Raw genomic sequence first — 21,985 nt, forward strand, 5'->3', positions numbered from 1 at the left:
CCAAGAGGCATAGATTGTCACGCCAGCATCCACGATAACATTGGGCAATTCGTCACCGCTGCAGTTGATTTCCTCTGAGGCAAACTTAAATTCTCAAACTTCTTCTGGAGGGCTTTGTTGTCTTCTTCATCGATTCTTGTGGTGTGATCAGTCCAATATCTATCATTAATAGGCTTTAGACCCAGAAAACTAAACGCTTTTGAAGCAGCGGCATTCCCACGTCCGATTGTTCGGAATGCCAAAACAGAAGCCCGATTGATTTCAAAGCCTTTTGCTCTGGCCGTTGTGTTAAAAGGCACGTTCGTTGCTTTACCCGGGCATTCTTCATTCGGGAAGCTGATTTTCGAGGTGGAACCAAGTCCACTTTTGCAGTCTCGATTGTCTAATGACCTCTTTAACGTCACGCGGCATGATAAACAGGACACATAACAGCCTGATCCAAATTTTCAAGGAGTTTTTCGCCCGAAACAATTGTTTTTCCGCGTAACTTTTGACAGCTTTCATCTCTCCCTCACTCTCCGTTGATTTCTTTGGACTCTTTTACCTCGTCGTCGTCAACGCTGCCTTGCACAGTCTTTGGTAAAAACTTCATATGGCTTGAATAAACTATCGTTGCCGTCTCCAAATCCTGTCCTTCCTGGAACTCGTGCTGCTTATAAGAGGACCCTTTTGTCGCTGGCGCCAAGTTTGTCGGCCCAATCCTTGTCAAAACAATTATTTCCTTGTTTTCTTGTTACCGATTTCTTTGGTGCAAAAGGGCAGCTCGATCGCTTTCGCTTTTTTTCTGGATGACATGGCATCAGCGCGAAAATATTGTTGCGTGGTCTGGCCGTGTCGAAGCAAGGATGGTATGTAACATGATAATGATGTGTTGACAGATTGCCACAGTGACTTGTCAACATTCCATTAAAGGCAATTAGTGCAGAAAACACTATTTTGTCCATAACTTCTTGTAGAAACAATATTTTTCGAATATTTTGTTTTAAACAAGGACAAGTTCTATCTTGCTATCGTAAAATATTTTTTCCCCACAATGGTCACATTTGGGGTGGGATGCTACCTTAACAGTTACACTGTTTAATTACTGAGTCGTTAGAAGTGTGTGCACAGTATTGTTTGTGTGAACAATATCTCTCTTCAGAAAAATATGGAGGATCTGGCCTTGGATATCTGGACCATTGCATTGTGATTGAAGAGATGAGCAGATCCTCTGGAGCCATTGCATTAAGTTATGGTGCACATTCAAATCTTTGTGTCAATCAAATTGTTCGAAATGGATCTGAAGAACAAAAGGAGAAGTACTTGCCAAAGGTTAGGTCAAATCTTTGTTCATGTCTGTGTAAAATTGTGGTTCACGTTAAGTTAAATCTCTTTCTCAGTCAAAGTGTCAGAAATGGATGAAAAAGGAGTGCTTTGTAAAAAAATGCATACACATTGTTTTTTTTTATAAAACATCATGCCGGACCTACATGTAAGTTTCTGTATTGTGAATGTACAGTGAAAATTATCTGCTGCAGTTGACTAGTTACCACTCAACTGACTGATCTATAGCTAGTCACTTGTCAAATGAGCACTAATGACTTTTTGTGGTAGTGTACTGTAAGTACACGACACACTATGTCACCGGGTTGTAGTAGGCCCACAACGCGTGCATAAATGACGGTTGGAAGCGTGCTTGAGTTTCAACAAAATGAGCCCCAAAATCGTCAATAATTTGTGACGCTGATGAATAGTAAATCGGCTGCTATTTCCAAAACGCTGGAATTACCTGGTGATAAGTAACCTCGTCTAGGAGAGTAAATAGCTACATATTATGCAAAGATGACTTGAATCTCCTGGAAGACAAAACACAGCTCAGTTGACAATTAAGGAATGCAGCCCTTTGTTACTGCACTACCGCACGTACGCAATACACGCCTATTTTGTAACAATAGTATCAAGTTACCGACTCAGAGGAAGTTGATATGTAAGTTACAGAAGCTTTTAGTGAATATCTATCTACATGTACTGTGGGATGTATTTTATCCCATTTTCTTGAAGGTCTGGCCCCAGTTGTTCAAACGATGGATAGCGCTATCCACTGGATAAATTATTATCCAGCGGAAAAACACTAGCAAAACCTTTTGAGTTATCCACTGGTTAGTGATTTATCCGGTGGATAGCGCTATCCATCGTTTGAACAACTGGGGCCAGGATTACATATACTATTACATGTATTTTAAACAATCTACATGTATGAAATTTTAACATAAATTTTAGCATAAATCTACAGTAACAGCTGTATTTCATTCTTTTCGCTTCTCTTTCTCGCTCATTTGCTCTGACTGACTCCTGCCTTTGAGGAGATGAGATGGTCCTTTGGTTGGGGTGCTGGGTTACATACACTGTATTTGTTATGTACATTGATGCTAAGCACTCAATGGATTTGTTGTCAGTGCACCAAAATTCAACTTCACCTACTTTGTAAATGGGTGAACGGTTGACCAAGTCCAGATTTTTCTTGATCTGAGTTGTTGCTCTCTGTAAAAGTTAATATCCGTGTACACTATACAAGCTGCAAACTTTATATGCTACGGTTTACAAAGAAGGGTGTTTTGGCTGTTTTGGCTGTTATTAAGTTGCAGGTTCTTTAAGTCCCTCTGTGGAGATATTATTGGTGATACAAGTGGCATAATCTCTTTTTGTTTCTAATGCTCCAAAACAGTTAATATCTGGTGAATATATGGGAGCGTTGGCAATGAGTGAAGCAACTGCAGGATCCGATGTTGTATCCATGAAAATTAGAGCTGATGAAAGGGGTAAGGAGAAACTACGTTCTCATGGTTTTCGACAGTTTTATCAAGCAGCGGACATCTTTCTGAAAGCACTGTACGTAACATTGTTTGGTGCTGCAAGGCGCGAGCTACCTGGGGGGTCTGGGGGCATTCCCGACCCAGCCGACTTTGTGTCACTGTAGAACCTCATGAATTGAAACCGCTTGTCAATCGGGCAAAACAGGTTTCTTTTCTCTACATGAGATAAGTTGAACCAGCTGTAAGCTTCTCGTGAACGAGTTCTCCTTCAGTCTCCCCCAGTTTCTGTTCTCATCCAGCCAGCACGGATTGAAATGCTAAAAATATTAATTTCAAAGTTTGCCAGAAAAAGAGGATGAAAATTAATAACAGCCAGCTGAATTTCCACTTTGGGGAACAGATATTTTGCGGAACACCTTCATTGGGTGCCCCTGTAATATGTTCAATCCATGGTGCTAAATCATGAGAACAAAGTAGAAAGCAGCTAGAAGGAATATGGACATAAGAGTTTATTGACTGGTTAAGCCCGTTACACATGAGCAAGTTTTCCTTGACAGGTGTCATTGACAATGTTCATGTACTCATGTGTATGAACGACAAATTTTCTTTGACGAGTTTTGCCTTGACAAGTCCTATTTGCTGGTGTGAGCGAATTAACAAGTTTTCTTTGACAAGTTTTCACTGTAGCCAGCAAAACAATTACACAGCGGACGACAAAAAAACAAAGCACGGGGCACCATTGATCGGCGCCATTGCAGTTAGTTATCACAAGAACAAGACCGCTGTGCGCCCGCAATTTCTCAATTTTCCGGACAAGCCGTACAGACGGGCAAGTTCTGCAATGTGTCATTTTTTTCCTTGACAAGTGCATGCTAGCTTTTGAACAAGTACACTTGTCAAGGAAAACTCAAGACATGTTATTCTTTACACACCAGCAAATAAAATTTGCCAAGTCAGAACTTGTCAATAAAAACTTGCTCGTGTGTAACCGGCTTTAATACCAAGCATTTCGTCGTTTAAATAAAACTTTAGCGTGACATTGTCACGCATTCGGCTATGATGAAAGAATAAAAGATCTTCAAGGAGTATACTTCATGTATGTTGAAGCTATAACTTAGCATTAAGGTAGGTATTCTCGAAGATTGGACGAGTAACCACGAGTAACCACAAATAAAGAAAGAACATATTGTTACTTTCTTTTTTTAAAGTGGTTACTCGTGGTTACTCGTCCAATCCAAGAGAATACCTACAATTGTAGCTACGAAATTACTTCACTAACAAGTTGTTTTATAATCTGTGTTTCGAAATTAATATAAAAGGAACCGTACCACACGAACGACATCAGACTTCTTCCGACAATAGGCGACAAAAATAGTTGAGACACTGAACTGGGAAGACAACAATTAACGTTACATTTCCACTTGCTCTTCCCCCGCCTCCCCCCTTCAATGTTGGTAAGGGAAAAAGGAAGAGTTGGCGATAAGAAAACAACATTGTTTAGGGAGGGAGAGGTGGGGGTTAGAAGGAAAGACTTTAGGGGAGCGATTTGTCTGAGATTCCTTAAAAGGGAAAGTGTCTCAACCCTTTAAGCGCTTATTGTAGGTCCACTCAAAAAAATAAAAGGAGCCCTAAGGACAGTAAAAAACTTACGGGAACAAAATGCAACAGGCAGGAACATTAATAACAATTGCAGCTCCAGTGAGGGGGTATCCATGATCACTGTACAGGGGCCGCAGAGTACATGTATGTTTGAAAGTGGGGGGGGGGGGGGGGGGCAAGGTTTTGTTATGGATCATAGAAGTGTGAGGGGATGGGGAGAGGTTTAGAAGAAAACAACACCAGAGGAAAAAGGGGGGCGATTTTCTCCTCCCTCCCTCTCTGCTTCCCCTGCTCTAAGTTGCGTCACAAAAGCAAAGTAATTTCTGTTGTGAAGCACCACAGATTCTAGCCTCCTGATGAAAACACGAAGCAATAAAAGAGCAAAGTACCGGTAATTGAATTGTAATTCTTATTGTAGGTGATTATTATGTCCTTAATGGTACAAAGATGTGGATTACAAATGGCCCTGATGCAGATGTACTAGTGGTTTATGCTAAAACGGATTTGAAAACGCCCAAGCCACAGCATGGAATTACATGTTTCCTAATTGAAAAGGTATGCCATCATACTTGCTTGCACGAAAAACGTTCACATACATGTCCTGCTTGGTATAAAGGGAATTTTGTGGATGACATTATTTTTTATGACTGATTATAATTTGTATAGCCCCCAAAACGTTGTTGTGTGCGCTTCCTTTAAAGTGCCCCTGTGATCAAAAAAACCACTTCCTTTTTTCCATCAGATTTTGAGAATGTGTTTGCTTAACACTTGGCTGGAAAATTTGAGTTTTGATTTTTTATCCAAACGCTGTTTACTTTGAGTGTAAGTTTTCACGGCGTGCCATTACTCACATTCAAAACTGACCGATTGGACCTCAGAGGGTTGGATCCAGGGAAAAGTGACATCAGAGGTTCACTAGCTTAAAATTTCAGCGTGTGAACGCAGCTTATTATATATGCAAAGCGTGAGTTTAAAAGTCTGAAAGCCCAAAACCCCCGTGCTGCATATTAATTCTGCGGCGTACACACATATTGCATTCTGGTGAGCCTTTGACGTCATTTTCTCTTCGATCCAGCTCTCTAAAGAACATAATGTTAGTAATGGCGGACCATTAAATGGTAAAACAACAGTTAAAATAAAGAGGTGTCTTTTTGAAATCAAGGCTTAAAACGTGGGTCACTTATTGTTTTGTTAACATAGTTTTGAAATCCAAAGAAAAATATGAATTGATTTTTAGGTCACAAGGGCACTTTAATTCAGACCCAGTTTGTCTCTTTTAGGGCATGGAGGGCTTCTCTACAAGCCAGAAACTTGATAAACTAGGCATGCGAGGATCCAACACTTGTGAACTTGTCTTTGAGGACTGCAAAGTACCAGGTACAACTTACATTGTACTTGAATTTGCCCTAGCTGTGTTTCTGCAGACACAAAAACTAGATTGTGTAAACAGCTGTCATCAGCATGTGACAATGTTAGCAATATAATTTTCGTTTTGTCTTGTTGTTTCAGCTGCCAATGTGATGGGAGGGGAAGGCAAAGGTGTGTATGTCCTCATGAGTGGATTAGATCTGGAGAGATTAGTCCTGGCAGCTGGACCTGTTGGGTATGTCGCTTCTTAGAAACATTTGATTTCTGTGAATTGATTTTAAAAAGAGCAGTTACATGTGGAATTATAATACCCTTCGTCTATTAATTTTATACTGTAAAAACTTTGCATTTGTGCCAATACAAGGTGAATTCTCATAGGGTCTGTTCACATGTACTTTGCCATTATGGCATCCATGTTGAAGGAGAGGAAGATTCCTTTGGGAAGTCAACTCTATTTTACAAGTTCATTTGAAAGACAAAAATATGGCTGATGATTTATAAAAATATTATTATCCAGAAAAAAAACTACATTGAAATACAAAATGCTACAATGTAAATTACCAAACAAGAGAAGCTAACTAACAGTATACAAGAAATACTGTTATTGAAATGAAAAGGAAAATTAACTTAACACCTGTAATATATACTTAACCCTGTTATTAGCAGCATGTTATTAAAAATCTTACGACCCCTAACAAGAGTATCCGTCCACAGCTGGATGTAATTGGCTGAGGCTTGCTTTTGATGAGGGAGGAGGACCTGGAGAAAAACCCTTGGAGTCGGATTTAGATCATCTGCCAGCAACTCAGCCCACATGTGACCTCATGGCCGAGGCCAGGGTTGAACCAGGGTCGCAGCGGTGGGAGGTGCAGTTGCGCAGGAAGAAGTGTTGAAGTGTTGGTGTTGCAAATAACCCAGCCATGTCTCAAAATTATTCTGGGGGTGGAGAGAGAGAGAGAGAGAGGAAGCCATGAAAATAACATTTACTTGTGAGAAAAAAAATGGACACGGAATTTGGCAGAGGATTGCAAATAACGGTCACAACCCCATCAAGTTCAGTTGTGTCCAGAATGGATCTGCCAAGAAAGGGTTTGTTTCACCTTTATTGCGTAGTTTGTTCAAAGTGCCCCTGACTTCCAAATTATTTATTGGGTTCAGGGTGGCTTAATTGTTATCGGACAATGTTCAGGTGGGGTGGGGGGAAGGGATATTGTTTGTCTTATTTTGTGGTCATGGTCCCAAAAGGACAAAAAGTGAGAAAGGCCTCAATGTTTTTTTTATTCAGGTTTTTACTTACCAGCACTTTGTTTTCAATGACTAATAGTCCTGCCCTGTCTTCAGGTTAATGCAAGCCTGTATTGATGTGGCATTCCCTTATGCTCACATCCGTGATGCTTTTGGGAAAAGGATTGGTGAACATCAGGTTTTGTTATTGTTGTTGTTGTTGTTGTTGTTTTAAATTCGTGTATGTATTTTTTGGTCAACACATTAGAGTATAAAATTCGTAGTATTGAAACCGCAAACGTATCATCTTTTACCTTCAGCTAGTTCAAGCTAAAATGGCGGACATGTACACACGCCTGAGTGCATGCAGAAGTTATGTGTATTCAGTGGCTCGTTCTTGTGATGCTGGACATGTGAACACTAAGGTATAGTGTTAGATGGCTAAACTTTCAACATAAAGGGCACTCCACTGCTGTCGTAAACATGGGTTTAGGTTCTACAATGTACACTGCTTGTTCTCTTTGTAGACTACACATATCTATCTTGTTTTGCTTCTGTACCGGGCCAAGCAGGATTCAGGCTACAAATTGGAAACGGTCGCATCCCAGTATATTAAATCAGTATTCTCACTAAACTGAAGGGAAGCGATGCCTCGTATTTCACGAAGAGTCTGGGAGTTCTTGTTCCATCGTTTTTATCGTAATCACTTATTGCCCATATATGCATTTCTTTGGCTTGGTTGGTCCATAGTTTGAAGAGTTACTCAAGTCATTGGGATGTTCATTAAGGACGTTTCTACTTTTGGATTGGCAGGATTGTGCTGGCGTGATTTTGTACGCAGCTGAAAATGCGACACAAGTTGCGCTTGATGCCATTCAAATTCTTGGTAAGTCTGTGTGAAAGACTCCTTGTCGAGCGAAATGCATTGCAAAACTTGTAGTGATCCTCGCACACAACTAGACGATCTGAGCAATTGTCACTATGAAGCTACCTGAAAATTTAAGGTGGCTTCAACGGAATTCGAACCCATGACCTCTGCGATGCCGTGTAGCACAGTTGGTAGAGCATTGCACCAGCATCGCAGAGGTCATGGGTTCGTTCGATATCTGTTGAAGCGGCCTAAATTTGTGTGGTTTCACAGAGTGACGATTGCTCAAATCGCCCAGTTAAAGTGCGAGGATCACTTGAACTAAGAAGAAAGTGCTACCATTGTAACAACATCTGCGAATGGTTAGACTTCCAAGTCTTCTCGGATAAGGACTATAAGCCAGAGGTCCCGTCTCATAACCCTAAGGTATAAATTCTGTAGGACGTTAAAGAAACCACACACTATTCGAGAATAGAAGGGGAATGGCATTGAGTTCCCCGTGTTGTTGTCTGATCTATGGATATAGGGGTTAGGTGTCAATTGGGACGAAAGTTCTTTTCCTCTCCCCTGCCACTCCATGGATTGTGGCGAATGAATTAAAATGAAAAAAAAAATTAAAATCTTTCGTCTGTAACCCATACTTCAAAGACACTTTTCTTTCATTCATCATTCCTTTCGCGGGAACACATGACCACAGCAAATTGACTTGCTTCCAACTGTGTGGCTTCATAGCTCAGTTGGTAGAGCATTGGATCTGCATTGCAGAGGTCATGAGTTCGAATCCTGTTGAAGCCCCATGAATTTTTCAGATGTCTATTAGAGACAATTGCTTAAATTGCCCAGGTAAGTGCGAAGGTCACGTCTACGTTTCGTCTGATAACCCGCACTTCATATATTTACCTTTCTTTGATTCATCGTCGGAGTCCTTTCACGGGAACAAATGATCCCAGCAAAATTGGCCTGCTCCAAACTGAGTGGCTTCATAGCTCAGTTGATAGAGCATTGCACCGGCATCGCAGAGGTCTTGGTTCGAATCCCGTTGGAGCAACCTGAATTTTTTGTGTGTGTATAAGAAAAAGACAATTTCTCAAATTGTCCAGTTAAGGGCGAGGCTCACTTCAATAGGGTTCATACGGGTCATGGAAAACCTGGAAAGTCAGGGAATTGAAGACGTTCATTTCCAGGCCAGGCCATTTTCTGGTCGGTCGTGGAAAGTCACGGAAAATTGTAATTACATATGGTAGGTTAATCATTGCAGTAGTCGAAGCAACTGTGAAATTAAATAAATGCGAGTTTCAATCAAACAATCGGAAGTTTGGCAGACAGAGATTAGTTTATTCAAATTTGAACTTGGTTATGTCAGAAAATATCCTAAAATAAGGATAGTTTCGAAATTTCCTTACATGACAGCTAAACTTAAGGTCATGGAAAGCTAGAGAAGGTCATCGAAAAAGTCATGGACAGTCATGGAATTTGAAGAGCATAAAAGAGTACGAGCCCTGTTCTACATTTTGAAATTATACTCAATCGATAATAATTTAAAGTGAACTTAAACTCAAACCTTTTTTCTTCCTAATATAAATCTCCCCGTCTGAAGCAAACATAATTATGCCAGCATTGTTACCTAGAATTTCGCTTTTTTCTGTGCCATGCAAGCCACGTAAGCTTGGCAAAACTAGCAGTAATTTGGACCCACGACCGTGATGTGAGAGGCATGGGTCTATTCTCGATTTTACGTCACTAACTGCTTTGCATTCCTGTTTTTAAAGAAATTTTGCATTGCAAAGCAGTTTGTAACGTAAAATCGAGAATAGACTCATACCTCTCACATCGCTGTCGTGGGTCCAAATGACTGCTAGTTTTGATAACTTTGCGCGTCTTGCCCGGCAGACAAAAAGCGAAATTTTGAGGTAAGAATACTAAAACGTGTTTGCTTTCGGTGGGGAGATCAATATTGTACACTAAGAATATTTGAGTTTAGGTGCACGTTAAGGAATTGCTGGTCTGCTGAGACGACACAATATTATTCCTCGTTCTTTAATTCCCGCAAAGAAAAAAGACGCTTGCTACTACTAAATTGTATACTTCGTTGTTTTACTCATAAGCCTAAGCAAGCGCCAGCTCGTGTTATATGTTCCTGTTCGCCACGTGCTAACATGGCCATGTAGCCGCGTAGCCATTTGACCTTGACTTGTAACTGCGTTGGTGATAAGCTGCATAGCCTCGTAGCCGCGAAGGTGCGCAGCAATGTCACCCGTAGTGACGTAGCCTCCGTAACGCATTCTACAGTCCAGGCCTCAGTTATTCAAAGGCCAAGTAACTTTATCCAGTGGATAAGTCACTGTCCATAGTATAAAATAAAGGCCAGGGCCCGGTTGTTCGAAAGCCGATGAACATAATCCAGGATTAGTGAAAACTTTTGTTTCACGTTGTCTAACTTTTTGGTGAAAGTTTCTTTTGCTTATTTTTGTTTTCCAAGATTGACGTCCTCTAATGTATAGTTTTACCAAATATCAGCGTTGAACAGCAGTTGGGAGTAGAGAAATAAACTCTGGTTGATTTTTAATCTTGGATTAACGTTAATCGGCTTTTGAACATGCGGGCCCAGGTTATACGTTGGCCAAGATTTCATAGACTCTTCAGTTTACTTTGAAGTGCTCGGAGTGTCCATATTCACGGTTAAGATTGAAATCTTTGAACAGATTTAAACTGCCGGACAGCTACTTGTCAACCGGATTAAATCTGGCCTTTGAACAAGCAGGGCGTGGACAAAAATGTCCCTATCCATAAATTAAAGAATTTTTTTTTCCTGAAATAAGTCTTATTATGTCGGCCATCTTTTCAAATTGTGGTTCGAAAAGTGGGAAATATACAGGATTGTGAGTGGGTCGGGCTGGTATTCGCTCCTGCCTCTCCGTTAGCCGCTTGTCAGCGCTTTCCTTTATCTCACGCTGATGGGGAATTCAGCATTTAGTCATTGTGGTTTGCGTTGTATTGTCAAAGACACCTTAACAGGTTATCTTGTTTTTCTTTTCTCCATCAAGGTGGAAACGGCTACATCAATGATTACCCCACTGGAAGATTTTTAAGAGACGCCAAATTATACGAGATTGGCGCTGGAACAAGCGAAATACGAAGATGGCTGATAGGCGAGAAAATCAACTCGGAATTCCTTTGAACATCCGGTTTGCACACCGCCGATTTCTGATGGACACCATTTGGAAGGAGAGACTGGCTGGCTTTTTCTACAGTTTAGACTGATATCACCCTGCATGCAGAGCCTCTCTAAAACTCACCAGAGGGCGAGCAAGAGAGGCTCTGCAGAAATCGTGTCAAGTCTTTTAAGTCACCGCGGCCAAAGTTCAAACCGGTTTAGGCAGCGCGCGCATCATGTTCTTGAAAAGGCGAAGGTCAAAAATCGAGCCTTCAGTACGGATATCAATATGCGTCTAGGAGTGCGATCGAGACTTGGCCTGGGTTTGAAACTGTCTCCAAGCAACGGCTTGCGCATACTCAATACTTGACGCGATTTCTGTAGAGTCCGCTTTCTTTCTCGTCGAACTCAGAAAGGGTCTGCTGGCAGGGTGGACTGACATCTCTTAGAGCGTAATTTGGAGTGGTTTCTAATTACATTCAAAAATATATCTCATGAAATTGAAGTGACAAACGTTTCAATTAACGGCCAACGTTGGCTTCAATAAACGGGAGTGCGCCTTCTCTTTTTTGGACGGGTGGATTTGTTGATGACCAAAAGGAATAGCTGTGAACAAGATAAAAACTTGGTGTGTCGTTCCTCATTGGTTGGATGAGCGCGAGACGACGCCAACTCACCGGTCGCTATCCACTCGAAAATTATTTCTGGATTTTTATTGTCTTTTCATCCACCCGCTGCTAGATTGCATAAATACTGTGTATTTCATTCTGTGAGAATTAGGATGTGTTTTGCAGTCCTAACATTTCTTCATGCCTTAGTGATTCAACTAGTACACTTATAAGGCGAATGAATCATCCAAAAATAAATTGAAATAGAAACGGTTTCATCGAATTTCAAAGTTCACCCCGTGTTCAAGGTTCAATTCGTCTGCATAACCCAAACATCCCTTTAGACAGTCTTTATACACTACAAGAAGCCTCTCAAAAGCTTTTGGCTTATAATTTGCTCTTTTGGTGCCCTTGGTTTTTGTGTATGATGAGCTTCCTTAAATATGATCAACGTATTTAAGTAAGCTGTCATGGTGGCTGGCTCATTTGATTGATCTTGAAAGGATCTTTATCAAGATCCTAACAGATCTTCGAGAATTCTTTGAGGATCTTTCAGGGATCCTTGCCCTACTATAAATTTTCCAAAAAGAGGGCTGAGCTGTCCTTCAAGCCGTGGATTACTAAGGAAATCTTGTCAAAAATTAAATTCAGAGATAAACTCTTTCAAAAAATCAAAAACCGACACCGACACTGTAAATAGCACAGGATATTCGGAGTTTGACGAGCCAATAAGGGAGCGAGTTCAACGCTATCCACCGTTTTGGTATATACTAAATATTATTAGTATATACTAAAACAGTGGATAGCGTTGACCTCGCGCGCTGATTGGCTACTCAAACTCTGGATATGCTTTGCTATTCACCTCCGAGCAATTCGAGCGGAATTTGGGGCCGAAAATGTTGTAATCTTTTCAGAAATAAATGAATTTAAATCATCTTTTGTGGTATGTTATCTCGCTGTTTTACAATATACTATCCACCACTAGCCACCTCCACTTCGGTGAATAGTTGTTAAATATTTTTCTATATCTATACTGGATGTGTTGTCCGATTTGCCCTCGAGAGTGCTCAACAGTATTGGAGCATGTATATCTAAATGTATATGTATAGAGACGTAGACTTGAGCTAGGTCAAAAACATTATTTGCTACTCTGAGTTTCATGCTTCTTACGAATCAATCATCAGGCAGTTACCAGAAAGAAGGAATACATGGTGTTTTACAGTTATTTTTAAAAAAGCGGTAGCGATTTGTCGTTGGTTAGGATGTATAGCAACGGTTAAACAAGACAACCAATTTTATAGTAAAATGCTAAAAAATAAATCTTATAGGCTTAAGTGATTATGCTATTAAATTCACAAGAAATCCAATCATCCGCCAACCATGCTAAAAAATATCCCGGAATTCATTCACAAATTTCTTCCGACAAGGAATCCTTTGAAAAAGGTAACGGAATCTACCAAGACGCCCTCAACAAGAGTGGCTACAATTAAAATCTCAAATACATAGCCTGGGGTAAAATATAGACTGGACCATTGGACTGTTGGACTTTTTTTATGACTATTTTTTGGACCATTTCTTTTTTACCGGTTTTTACTTTTTTTTTAAATAAACACTTAGGGGGGGGAGGGGGTGGCTGGATAGATATTTTCTTCACCTATGGGGAGGGAGGGTAGGGAGGATGGAAATGGTAACACGAAAATGGCCGAAACATTGGCAGAAATAGCATTTTCCTGCAAATTGAACCAACATTCAGCAAATGGCAAGGACGAATATATAGATATCTGTAGTTTAAAATTATAATGACAGTCTCAAATCTATTTCACAGGGCACCCAAGAATCACTCACCAGTTGCTTACTAGTTCCCTCGGTATTTCCGTTCTGGATCTATTATCGCGCTCTAGCAGCCGATAGACGAATTTCCACCCCTAATTCTGATTGGCGACACACTCAGTATTCACTTTCAACATTTTATTATGAGGTTCTTACGAGAATTATGCTACTTGCGTGACAAGCCATCCTATAAAATGCAATTCTCTCTTTCTCTTTTCATTACACACTGCTATTAATAAATAAAGGCTGATTTTTTTTTTTTCCTTTCAGACAGAACAATAGCAAAACGACTACCATCTTTCGCAATCACATGCAGCGAAACAAAATTCAATTGCAGTTACTGACACGGTCTGCGCACGAGCTTTGTTTGATTCACTTAGCTAATCGTTCTCTCTCTATTTTTTCTTTCTTCGGGTTTCAGCTTTAATACAATGCGAGAAAACGTTTTGTACGCTCGTTCAAACATTTTGCAAACGCTTAGCTCTCCGAAACACACCTCGATTAAAAAGCACACTTAGATGGCTTTTAATGTTCTTTCCGGACAGAGCAATAACAAAATTGCTACTATCACTTTCCATCACATGAGACACAATGTGATCCCTTTCCAGTTTCCAGTTTTCAGTTTTCGAAACAATTGAAGGTGTCTCGCAAGTGAGTACAGCGTTCAAATTTTAGATCCAGTATTCAATCTTCTCCGCTATCGTCGATGAATTCATCTTTGAAACAAAGCACGAGCTATGCTAATATTGTTAGTAAGAGTTCTTCCGATAGTCAGGATGAAAGCAACTTTTCGTCATCGTGGCTTGATCGATTTCAAAAGGTTGAAGAAGAAGCACCCCGCATGGCTTTAGAAGAGTATATGTATGGGTAGGTCTACATTCCACACTTCTTTTTTCATAATGAGATTCGTCATGTTGGACAATTTTATATTATTGAGAGATTGATTTGGCTCTCTCTATCCTATCTGCGTTGGTCGAAAAACAATCCTGGAAGACACTCCTCAGGTGAACTAGATAGTGCAGACAATCACGGACAGAAATGCTTACCATGGAAACAAAAGAGCCAACTAAAAAAATCCCATATTTTGTCTTTAAACGCTTGAATCTCAGAAACGAACTCGGTGACCCCAAATTTAATTGTTGAAAAGTGATTAATTAGCCTGCGAACGCAGACGTATTTCCACCGCCGGAAATACGTCTGCGTTCGCACGTTGGTGATTAATAGGCAAAGTTAAAAATTCCCCCTGGTGGGAAACCGTAGCCAAGTTCACCACTGGAAAATTTTTAAGGTGTTCAGTTCTGAATCCACCCTAGGGGATTTTTAACTTTTTACGTTAGCCTGCTAACCAATTTATAATAGCAACAAGAAAAATCGGGGTCTTTAGGGGACATGATATCTTATTAGGTCACTTTAATTAGTGCATCCTATGGAGCAATTATTGGTGTTTAGTTTGGTACCATAAACTGTGAAGTAAAACAGTTTTGTAGAATAAATCCTTCTCATAACACATCCCCTCTTTTAATTTATAGTTATTTTGGATTTCAGTAATTTATTAAATATTTAACATGATTTTAATTACTGTAACTTTGTATATAGGCCAAGAAGTAAAGAGAAGTTATTGCTGTTGTTGTTATTGAGCCACTTAAGCTTTACATGTATTCCTCAGTAAAGCGCCATACTTTGCTAACACGATTTTCTTGTTCTTTTCTGGGTAAATTTCAATGGCCTGAAAATGAATCAGTCAAGAGCCCAGTTTGCTTTAGAATTTTCCAAAGCAACAGCAAGACTAGGAATGAGTGCTCTCAAAACTGACAACTTTGACGGTAAGTCAAAACTTTGGAATAGTTTTCCGTCGTTGTCTTTAATATGGCTCAAGATAGTCTAAAAGATCGAAAACAGATGCAAGCAACTCGGTAAGGGAGAGCAAACAGTGAATAACTTTCTTTTAAAAGTAGCTCATTAAAACCCTTTGGCTCTCACGATCTAAACGTTTTTTCTTCTAACCACGTCCACAGATTTCTTCAATGGATGGTCATGCGAATTTGGTGTTATATCAGGCTCATATCCTTATGCTGATAATAATCTTCATTCTCATTACTTTTGTGTCTGACAGTGTATTGAATTTGTAGGGTGAAGTTACATATTGATCAATCCTGGGAGGCAAAGGACAAGCGTAATTGTTTGCTCAAGGACATAAACATTGACGGCAACTGTTTTTGTAAGACCTTGGGTCGAAATAACGCACTGAAACACCAAAGGTCTCGGGAAATAAGATTTTCTGTAATAGAGTATCAAATTGGCGTTGAAATTCCGCCCTTTCTATCAAATCACTGTTCTTTAATGGACCGTGTAGAAATAATAAAAGTATGTCAGACGTCTGACAAAATTGAGCTTCACAAATTATTGTCAGTTGCTGTTAAGTTAGCCTAGTTTTTTTTGGCAAAGATAAAAAAGACAACACAATTAAAGTGATTGTAATATCTTTTCGTTCAACACGTTTTCGACTACAAGTCAATATTCAGTGTTTGGTTTTAATTTTTTTGCATAATGAACCTGGAAACCCTCGCGGCTAATCAAGGTGCATCTACAAGGCTTGAAGCCAATAATGCCGAGAGAAGTGTTACTATCATGACATTAGATTAGATTGAATGTAATAAATTTAATTATTATATGGAGGAGAGTGTTTTACTGGGAACTAAACCACTCGTAGATTTCATACGTCACTTCATCCGGGACCCGAGTGGCGTATTTTCCGTATGTCACCTTTGTGAGTGTCGTATCGTTCAATGACGTCACGATTCTCGCCTTTTTTATAAAGCCCAGCTGTATTTGTAAACCTTGACTACTTTGAAACACAACAAAATCGAAAGCAGTCAATATTTAGTCTCCATATAACAAAAAGAACATTACACGTTGGCTCGAAGATATGAATTTTATGTTCTCGTAGCAAGAACAATATCTCGCTCGTTCGCTTCGCTCACTCGTGAGATATTGTTCTTGCCACTCGAACATAAAATTCATATCTTCTCGCCACCGTGTAATATCCTCTATTTATAAGAGTTATTGCTTCTAATGATGCCATGAAGAACAATTGGCTCCTTTTGACTCAACACGATTTAGAAGTACTTTTTGTTTATAAAAAAATGTATGATTTCAGTTTACTCCTTGATCAAGTGTCACATTACCTTAATTGAATGCTGAAATGAAAAATGATTACGCTTTCGCGAGCAGAAGCCAACCAACAATGGTTCACCAGAAGAAGTACCCTTACAGCGATATTTCTTGTTTACAAGCATTGAAGTCACATTACTTGTGATATTGAAATTTGCCAACCACGGAAGAAGAGGAAGTCATTGTCTCAACAGCCAATTAGGTTGTGCTTGGCATATTAATAACAATGGCTGATCTACATTATACGATCCCAACTGGTTCGATTACGCCAGATCATAAGCTATCAGACAGTATGCGTGTGGCAGTGAATTGGTCTCGAAGGTTCAAGAAGCATTGACGCGGTGCACGAATATGCTAAAACGACGACAGGCTAGCGTATTACATTTTGCACACAAGCGTTTCAATAATCATTCAGCTGAAATCATTCCGCTTACCTCATATGTCTGTTTGCAAAGACTCAATGAATTCAAATCTCTATAATGGCGGTTGCCAAAGGTTGAGTTGACGTAAAGCCTTGTTTGCCGTCTAGTAGTAATAGCGATGTTTCTCGTGACGTCACCCACTGTTAATAATATGCCAACCAGAACCTAATTGGCTGTTGAACAATGACTCCTTTTGTTCCGTGGTTGGCAAATTTGAATATCAGAAGAAATGTGACGTCAATGTATGTAAAAAAGAAGTATCGCTATCGCTGTGAAAGGGAAAAGTCCCTTTTTGGACTTCCCATAACAACAGGTCAATATTTACCTGTCAACCATTTAATAATAACAGTAAAATGTTCCCTTTAAGCAAAGAAATTAGTAATGGAAATTTATTATTATTATTTTATTTTTGTTTTAATCAATTTGATCGAATTCGGACGGCCGAGGGATACGATACGAGGAAACTGTCTTGCTTGGTGATATCATTAACTGGATGACAGCAAACAAACTGAAACTAAATACCAATAAAACGGAACTTCTTATTTTTCATTCTAAGTTTAGAATGCCCCCACCGCTCTCATCCATTGCAGTGAGTACTGATATCATCATACCTACGAACAAAGCGCAATATCGGCATTGTTTTCGATAATACCTTAACAATGTTTTTTTTCATATCAATCAGTAATATATAGTTAAGGGGGCCTTTTACTATTTCAGAAGTAAACCTAAGATTCGTAAGTACATAAGTCACTGTGCTGAAGTTCTTGATCACTCCTTTGCAAGTCTTAACTTGGATTTCTGTAACTCGCTTTTACATGGCCTACCTAAGTACGAAATGAAAGTGTTGAAAACGCAGCTGCGCGTGTGATAGCCTGTTACCCAAGTTTGATCATATTAGCAACACTCTTAAAGAGCTGCACTGGCTACTAGTGGAGCAGAGATGGTACAGCGGTGCAGGGATGACACAGGAATGGCACAGTGGTGAGATCACACGCCTCCCCCAATTTGGCCCGGGATCGGCCAAGACATGAGTTGAGTTCGTTGGTTCTCTACTTTGCACCGAGAGGTTTTTCTCGAGGTACTTCGGTTTTCCCCTCTCCTCAAAAACCAACATTTGATTTGATATACCTTTATCAGTTTATTTCAGTTTACAGTGTCCCCAATTAGTGCTTCAGAGCTAGAGGACGACACACTTAAATAAAGTTCCTTTCCTTTCTTTTCCTTTACTTAAAAGTGTAGTTCCAGCCTAGTTACTGCTAGAACTATTACTTGTTTATGAACCTGCGAGGTGCCTTCGCTCATCCTCTGACAACGGACAGTGACAGAATAGAATAGAATACTTTTCCCCCAACATTTCCATGTAGCAGACCATAAGGTACTCTTCCGTGAACCGCCGTGAAAGCCGTGAGGGCCCTGGGGATGTAGTTGATTCATTTTGAGGTTCGATTTATATTTGTACAGTTCAACTCATTTTTGAGTCCTTCTTCTCAATTCTCAGTGGTTTTTGGTTTCCTATTGTTTGTTTTTTTTTTGTTAATCTCCTTCAGTATTTGACTGATTGTTGTGAGGTTTAATTAGTTTAAATTTGAAGGATTCGATTAATTTGGGAGTACAATTCGATTTTTGTGAAGCGCGATTTATTTTTGTAGGGCTATATCTGAGCGCGGAGCACCATAGTTAAGAAAATATGGTAAGCCATCGCTGCGAGAAAATTTATACGTCCATGTATGCCAATGTGACCAGTATCACGTAATCATATCACGGGCTCAAGTTTAGAGCTCGTCAAGGAGGCAATACTCCGGTTGACACTCTAGCAAGTTTACAGCATACATCTTTGATATTGGACATCAATGTTATGGTCAATTGACACTTGTCAAAACAAGGTATCCGCTGACCAGTATCACCTGACCATATCGCGGGCTCAAGTTGGACCTTATCGAGGTGAGCTGTTTTTTCTTTTAAAGTTCACCGCTGACCAGGGACTGGTTGTTGATTGGATCGCAGGCTTAAGCCAGGTCAGACACTCACTCCTGAGCATAAACGATCCTTTTTCGCGCTCTTTCTGTGGCTCGACGCGGCTCCATTGCCATGCTACGTCGTCAAAAGATCTTGACAGACGATGCTTTTCGTGTTCAGGTACGGTTTGAAAAAATATTTTTTCTTGCATTTTTCGCTGGTTTCAAACCAGGTTTGACATAATATAGCTGTGGTCAGGACACACTGGTGGCTACGTAGTTATTCAAGTCAAGCATTGGAGGGATATAAACTTAAAGCTGAGTGTCTATTTTTAATTTGTTTAGTGCTGCTTTTTGCTCTGAATTTTAATTTTTGGCATGAGTCTTATCTTAAGATTTTTAATTTTGAGTCTATTAAGGTTGCAAGATGCCTGGACGCGATGCGAGAACGACTAAACGGTACACCAGTAATAGCTCAAACGTGGTGGAAGAAGTTACTCCACAAATTCTTTTCTTGGACACTAAACCGTTTGTTATTCTACGGATGAGTTGTTTGAAGTGGATGCATCTTTCTAAAAAGTGGTTTAGTCGTTTTTTCCTTTGTTCAGGAATGAAACTCGAATTTTTATTCTCAACTGGAATTAAATAATCTGTACTCTTTTTGGACAGAAAAAATTGATGTGTTTGCTGGTTTGCTTGGCTTTAAAATGCGAGCGAACAACAGGTTTTTTCACTCCGTCTGCCTAATTGTCTTTCGATGTGCCTTGACAGTACTAGTGACAAGAAAATTTTGCCCTTATGTTAGAAACATGTAATCTCAATGAGTTCTCGTAAAAGTAAGGAGAAATATCACAAGCTTGTGTTTTCAGAAGTTTGTTTAGAGCACGTACAGGTAATTTTTTGGAGATCTTGTTTGAAGTTTGTCCCTTCTAGCCGATTCTGGTTCTAAGCCAACCTGGCTTAATTGACCGTTACCCCCTTGGGGCTTTTCAGGGCCAATAAAACAACAGAACAGAACAACAACTGTCAAGAATCCCAACTGGCCGGAGGCAAACCAGTTGGGTATTTACAAGTGCAACTGGGAAGTTGAACCAGGGACTACCAGGATCAAATTCAGCTAGTGGTCAGAGCGGGTCTTGAACCCGGGAATCTGCGGATCTCAAGGCAAGTGCCCTAACCACTGGGCCACACTGCCTCCCTTGCTCAATTTATTACATCAAAATGTAAATGATCTCGTTTTAAGAGATAAAGTGGAATAAAGTACATGAATAGAACTCCTTGTTTGACCTTGAACCGACAAAGACGATCTGTCACATCACGAGCCATAGTACGTCTGTGATCCCTAATTTTAGCTTGATTCCTATTCGCCAGCTTTTGACAGTGGAAATGGCTTCTTTCCTTTTCCGTTCACTTGCTGAAGATTTGCTTGTTTTCTTTTAAAACTCTTGCGATACAAGAAAAATTAATTGCCTTACTGGTGGCTTCGACAGTAAATTTCGGTGGAAAAACCGATATCGCACTCATCGCTTCGTGATTCATGCGATCAGTCGGTTTTTCGGGTGAAATTAACCGTGGATTTGACTAGTTAGGCAGCGAAGAAATTGACATAATTAAACAATATCCGGGAAAACCAAAAGGCGAACCATTCCAAAGGCTTTTATTTTCACTAATCCTAAAGCCGGTAAGAATAAACAACCCGGGAGCTCCGCCTTTAGGCTTGGATAAATCTATATATTATTTATTTTGTGTGTGCCCCTATTTTTTAATTCGTAACCTGAAAATTTTGTCCGTATCGGAGAGCCATAACCGGGGTTGACTTGAATATTCCAGAACTTTTTCTTTGATGTGACTCAGCACTTTCCACAAATAGTACACCTTGTTATAATACACTATAAATAGCAACAGAACTTTCTAGATGCTTAGAGTAAAAGTATAAAAGCAGGCTTATAAATAATAGAAGGGACTGACACTCTCTTTATTTGCCTGAGAGCTTACCCTCGTGGACGTTTGTGGAATATGGATAATTTACTGTGAGGAAGCTATAAACAACTGCGATAACTATGGCATAGCTATAACCTTTGACCTTACTATATCCGAAGAGGAGAAAGAGACGATAGCCGAGAAGGAAAGAAGGCAAAGAGTTCAGAGATCATTATGAAGTCCTCCGTAAGAGTTTGTGTGCATAGAAAATCCAGTGAGTAAAAAGAATCCAGTAAATCAAGAAAGTCAAGCATTGTTGCCTCTAGCCCGTGGAAATTGTACTTGTAGTTTAAAGTTGGTGATCCATATCAGTACCTGTATGGCCATGAAAGACAGTAAGCCTGTTTTACGAACTGCTTGACTTAATCTTTAACCGAAGGAACTGTAACGACGGTATATAACTGATTAAATAATACAGTTCGACTGTACTTAAAAGGGTAACTGCTCGTTGTCACACTTTTGTTGCGTGCCTTATATCGTACTCGGCAGGCTCTTTTCACTTATGCCTTGTTCGCGGACATCCCTTGGTTATTCCAGCAAGTAACAGCATAAATACCCTGTAAAGAAGCTAATAAATGGAGATGATATTTTGGCTGTCCTTCCTCCCATGGAATTAACAAGAGCTTCATATTTCAGCTTTTTCTAGAAGAAGGTGACCGACCAAATGTGTTCTGCATCAGTAATCACACCTCTGAGAAATATCATCGATGATCAGATTAAAGAAGCTGAAGGACTAGGGCTCACGCCAACCTCGTTGGCTGCTGTATCTGTCAGGGGCACCCAACGTCAATTTTCGGAAAATATCTGTTCGGAAGACGATTTGAGATCTAGCATTTTCACAACATTTGTTGTAAAATTTCTTGCTTGCCTGCCTTTCCTAGGATTTTCGAACATCTAAAACATGGTATAATTGCCAATTTTTAACGGATTTTTACCCTAAAAAGGTCACCTAGAATTTCCGGGAGCCTTTTTTCTGGCTAAAATTTTCGAAAAGGTAAGTTTTGATCCCTATAT

At 39.9% G+C, this 21,985-nt stretch overlaps 1 protein-coding gene across 1 annotated transcript in view; it reads left to right on the top strand.

The window, feature by feature from the left end:
• LOC138018360 (isovaleryl-CoA dehydrogenase, mitochondrial-like) overlaps window positions 1-12,548 on the top strand; it is a 23,273-nt gene extending 10,725 nt beyond the window's left edge. Inside the window, exons 4-12 of the mRNA XM_068864966.1 lie at window positions 1,142-1,311; window positions 2,705-2,798; window positions 4,810-4,946; window positions 5,672-5,768; window positions 5,901-5,994; window positions 7,101-7,182; window positions 7,304-7,408; window positions 7,797-7,869; window positions 10,896-12,548. Of these exons, the coding sequence (XP_068721067.1) occupies window positions 1,142-1,311; window positions 2,705-2,798; window positions 4,810-4,946; window positions 5,672-5,768; window positions 5,901-5,994; window positions 7,101-7,182; window positions 7,304-7,408; window positions 7,797-7,869; window positions 10,896-11,029 (986 nt within the window). The 3' untranslated portion in view covers window positions 11,030-12,548. The remainder of the gene's footprint in view (window positions 1-1,141; window positions 1,312-2,704; window positions 2,799-4,809; window positions 4,947-5,671; window positions 5,769-5,900; window positions 5,995-7,100; window positions 7,183-7,303; window positions 7,409-7,796; window positions 7,870-10,895) is intronic.
• The last annotated feature ends 9,437 nt before the right edge of the window (window positions 12,549-21,985 follow it).

The sequence above is a fragment of the Montipora capricornis genome, chromosome 10, assembly GCF_036669925.1.
Source record: "Montipora capricornis isolate CH-2021 chromosome 10, ASM3666992v2, whole genome shotgun sequence".
NCBI lineage: Eukaryota > Metazoa > Cnidaria > Anthozoa > Scleractinia > Acroporidae > Montipora > Montipora capricornis.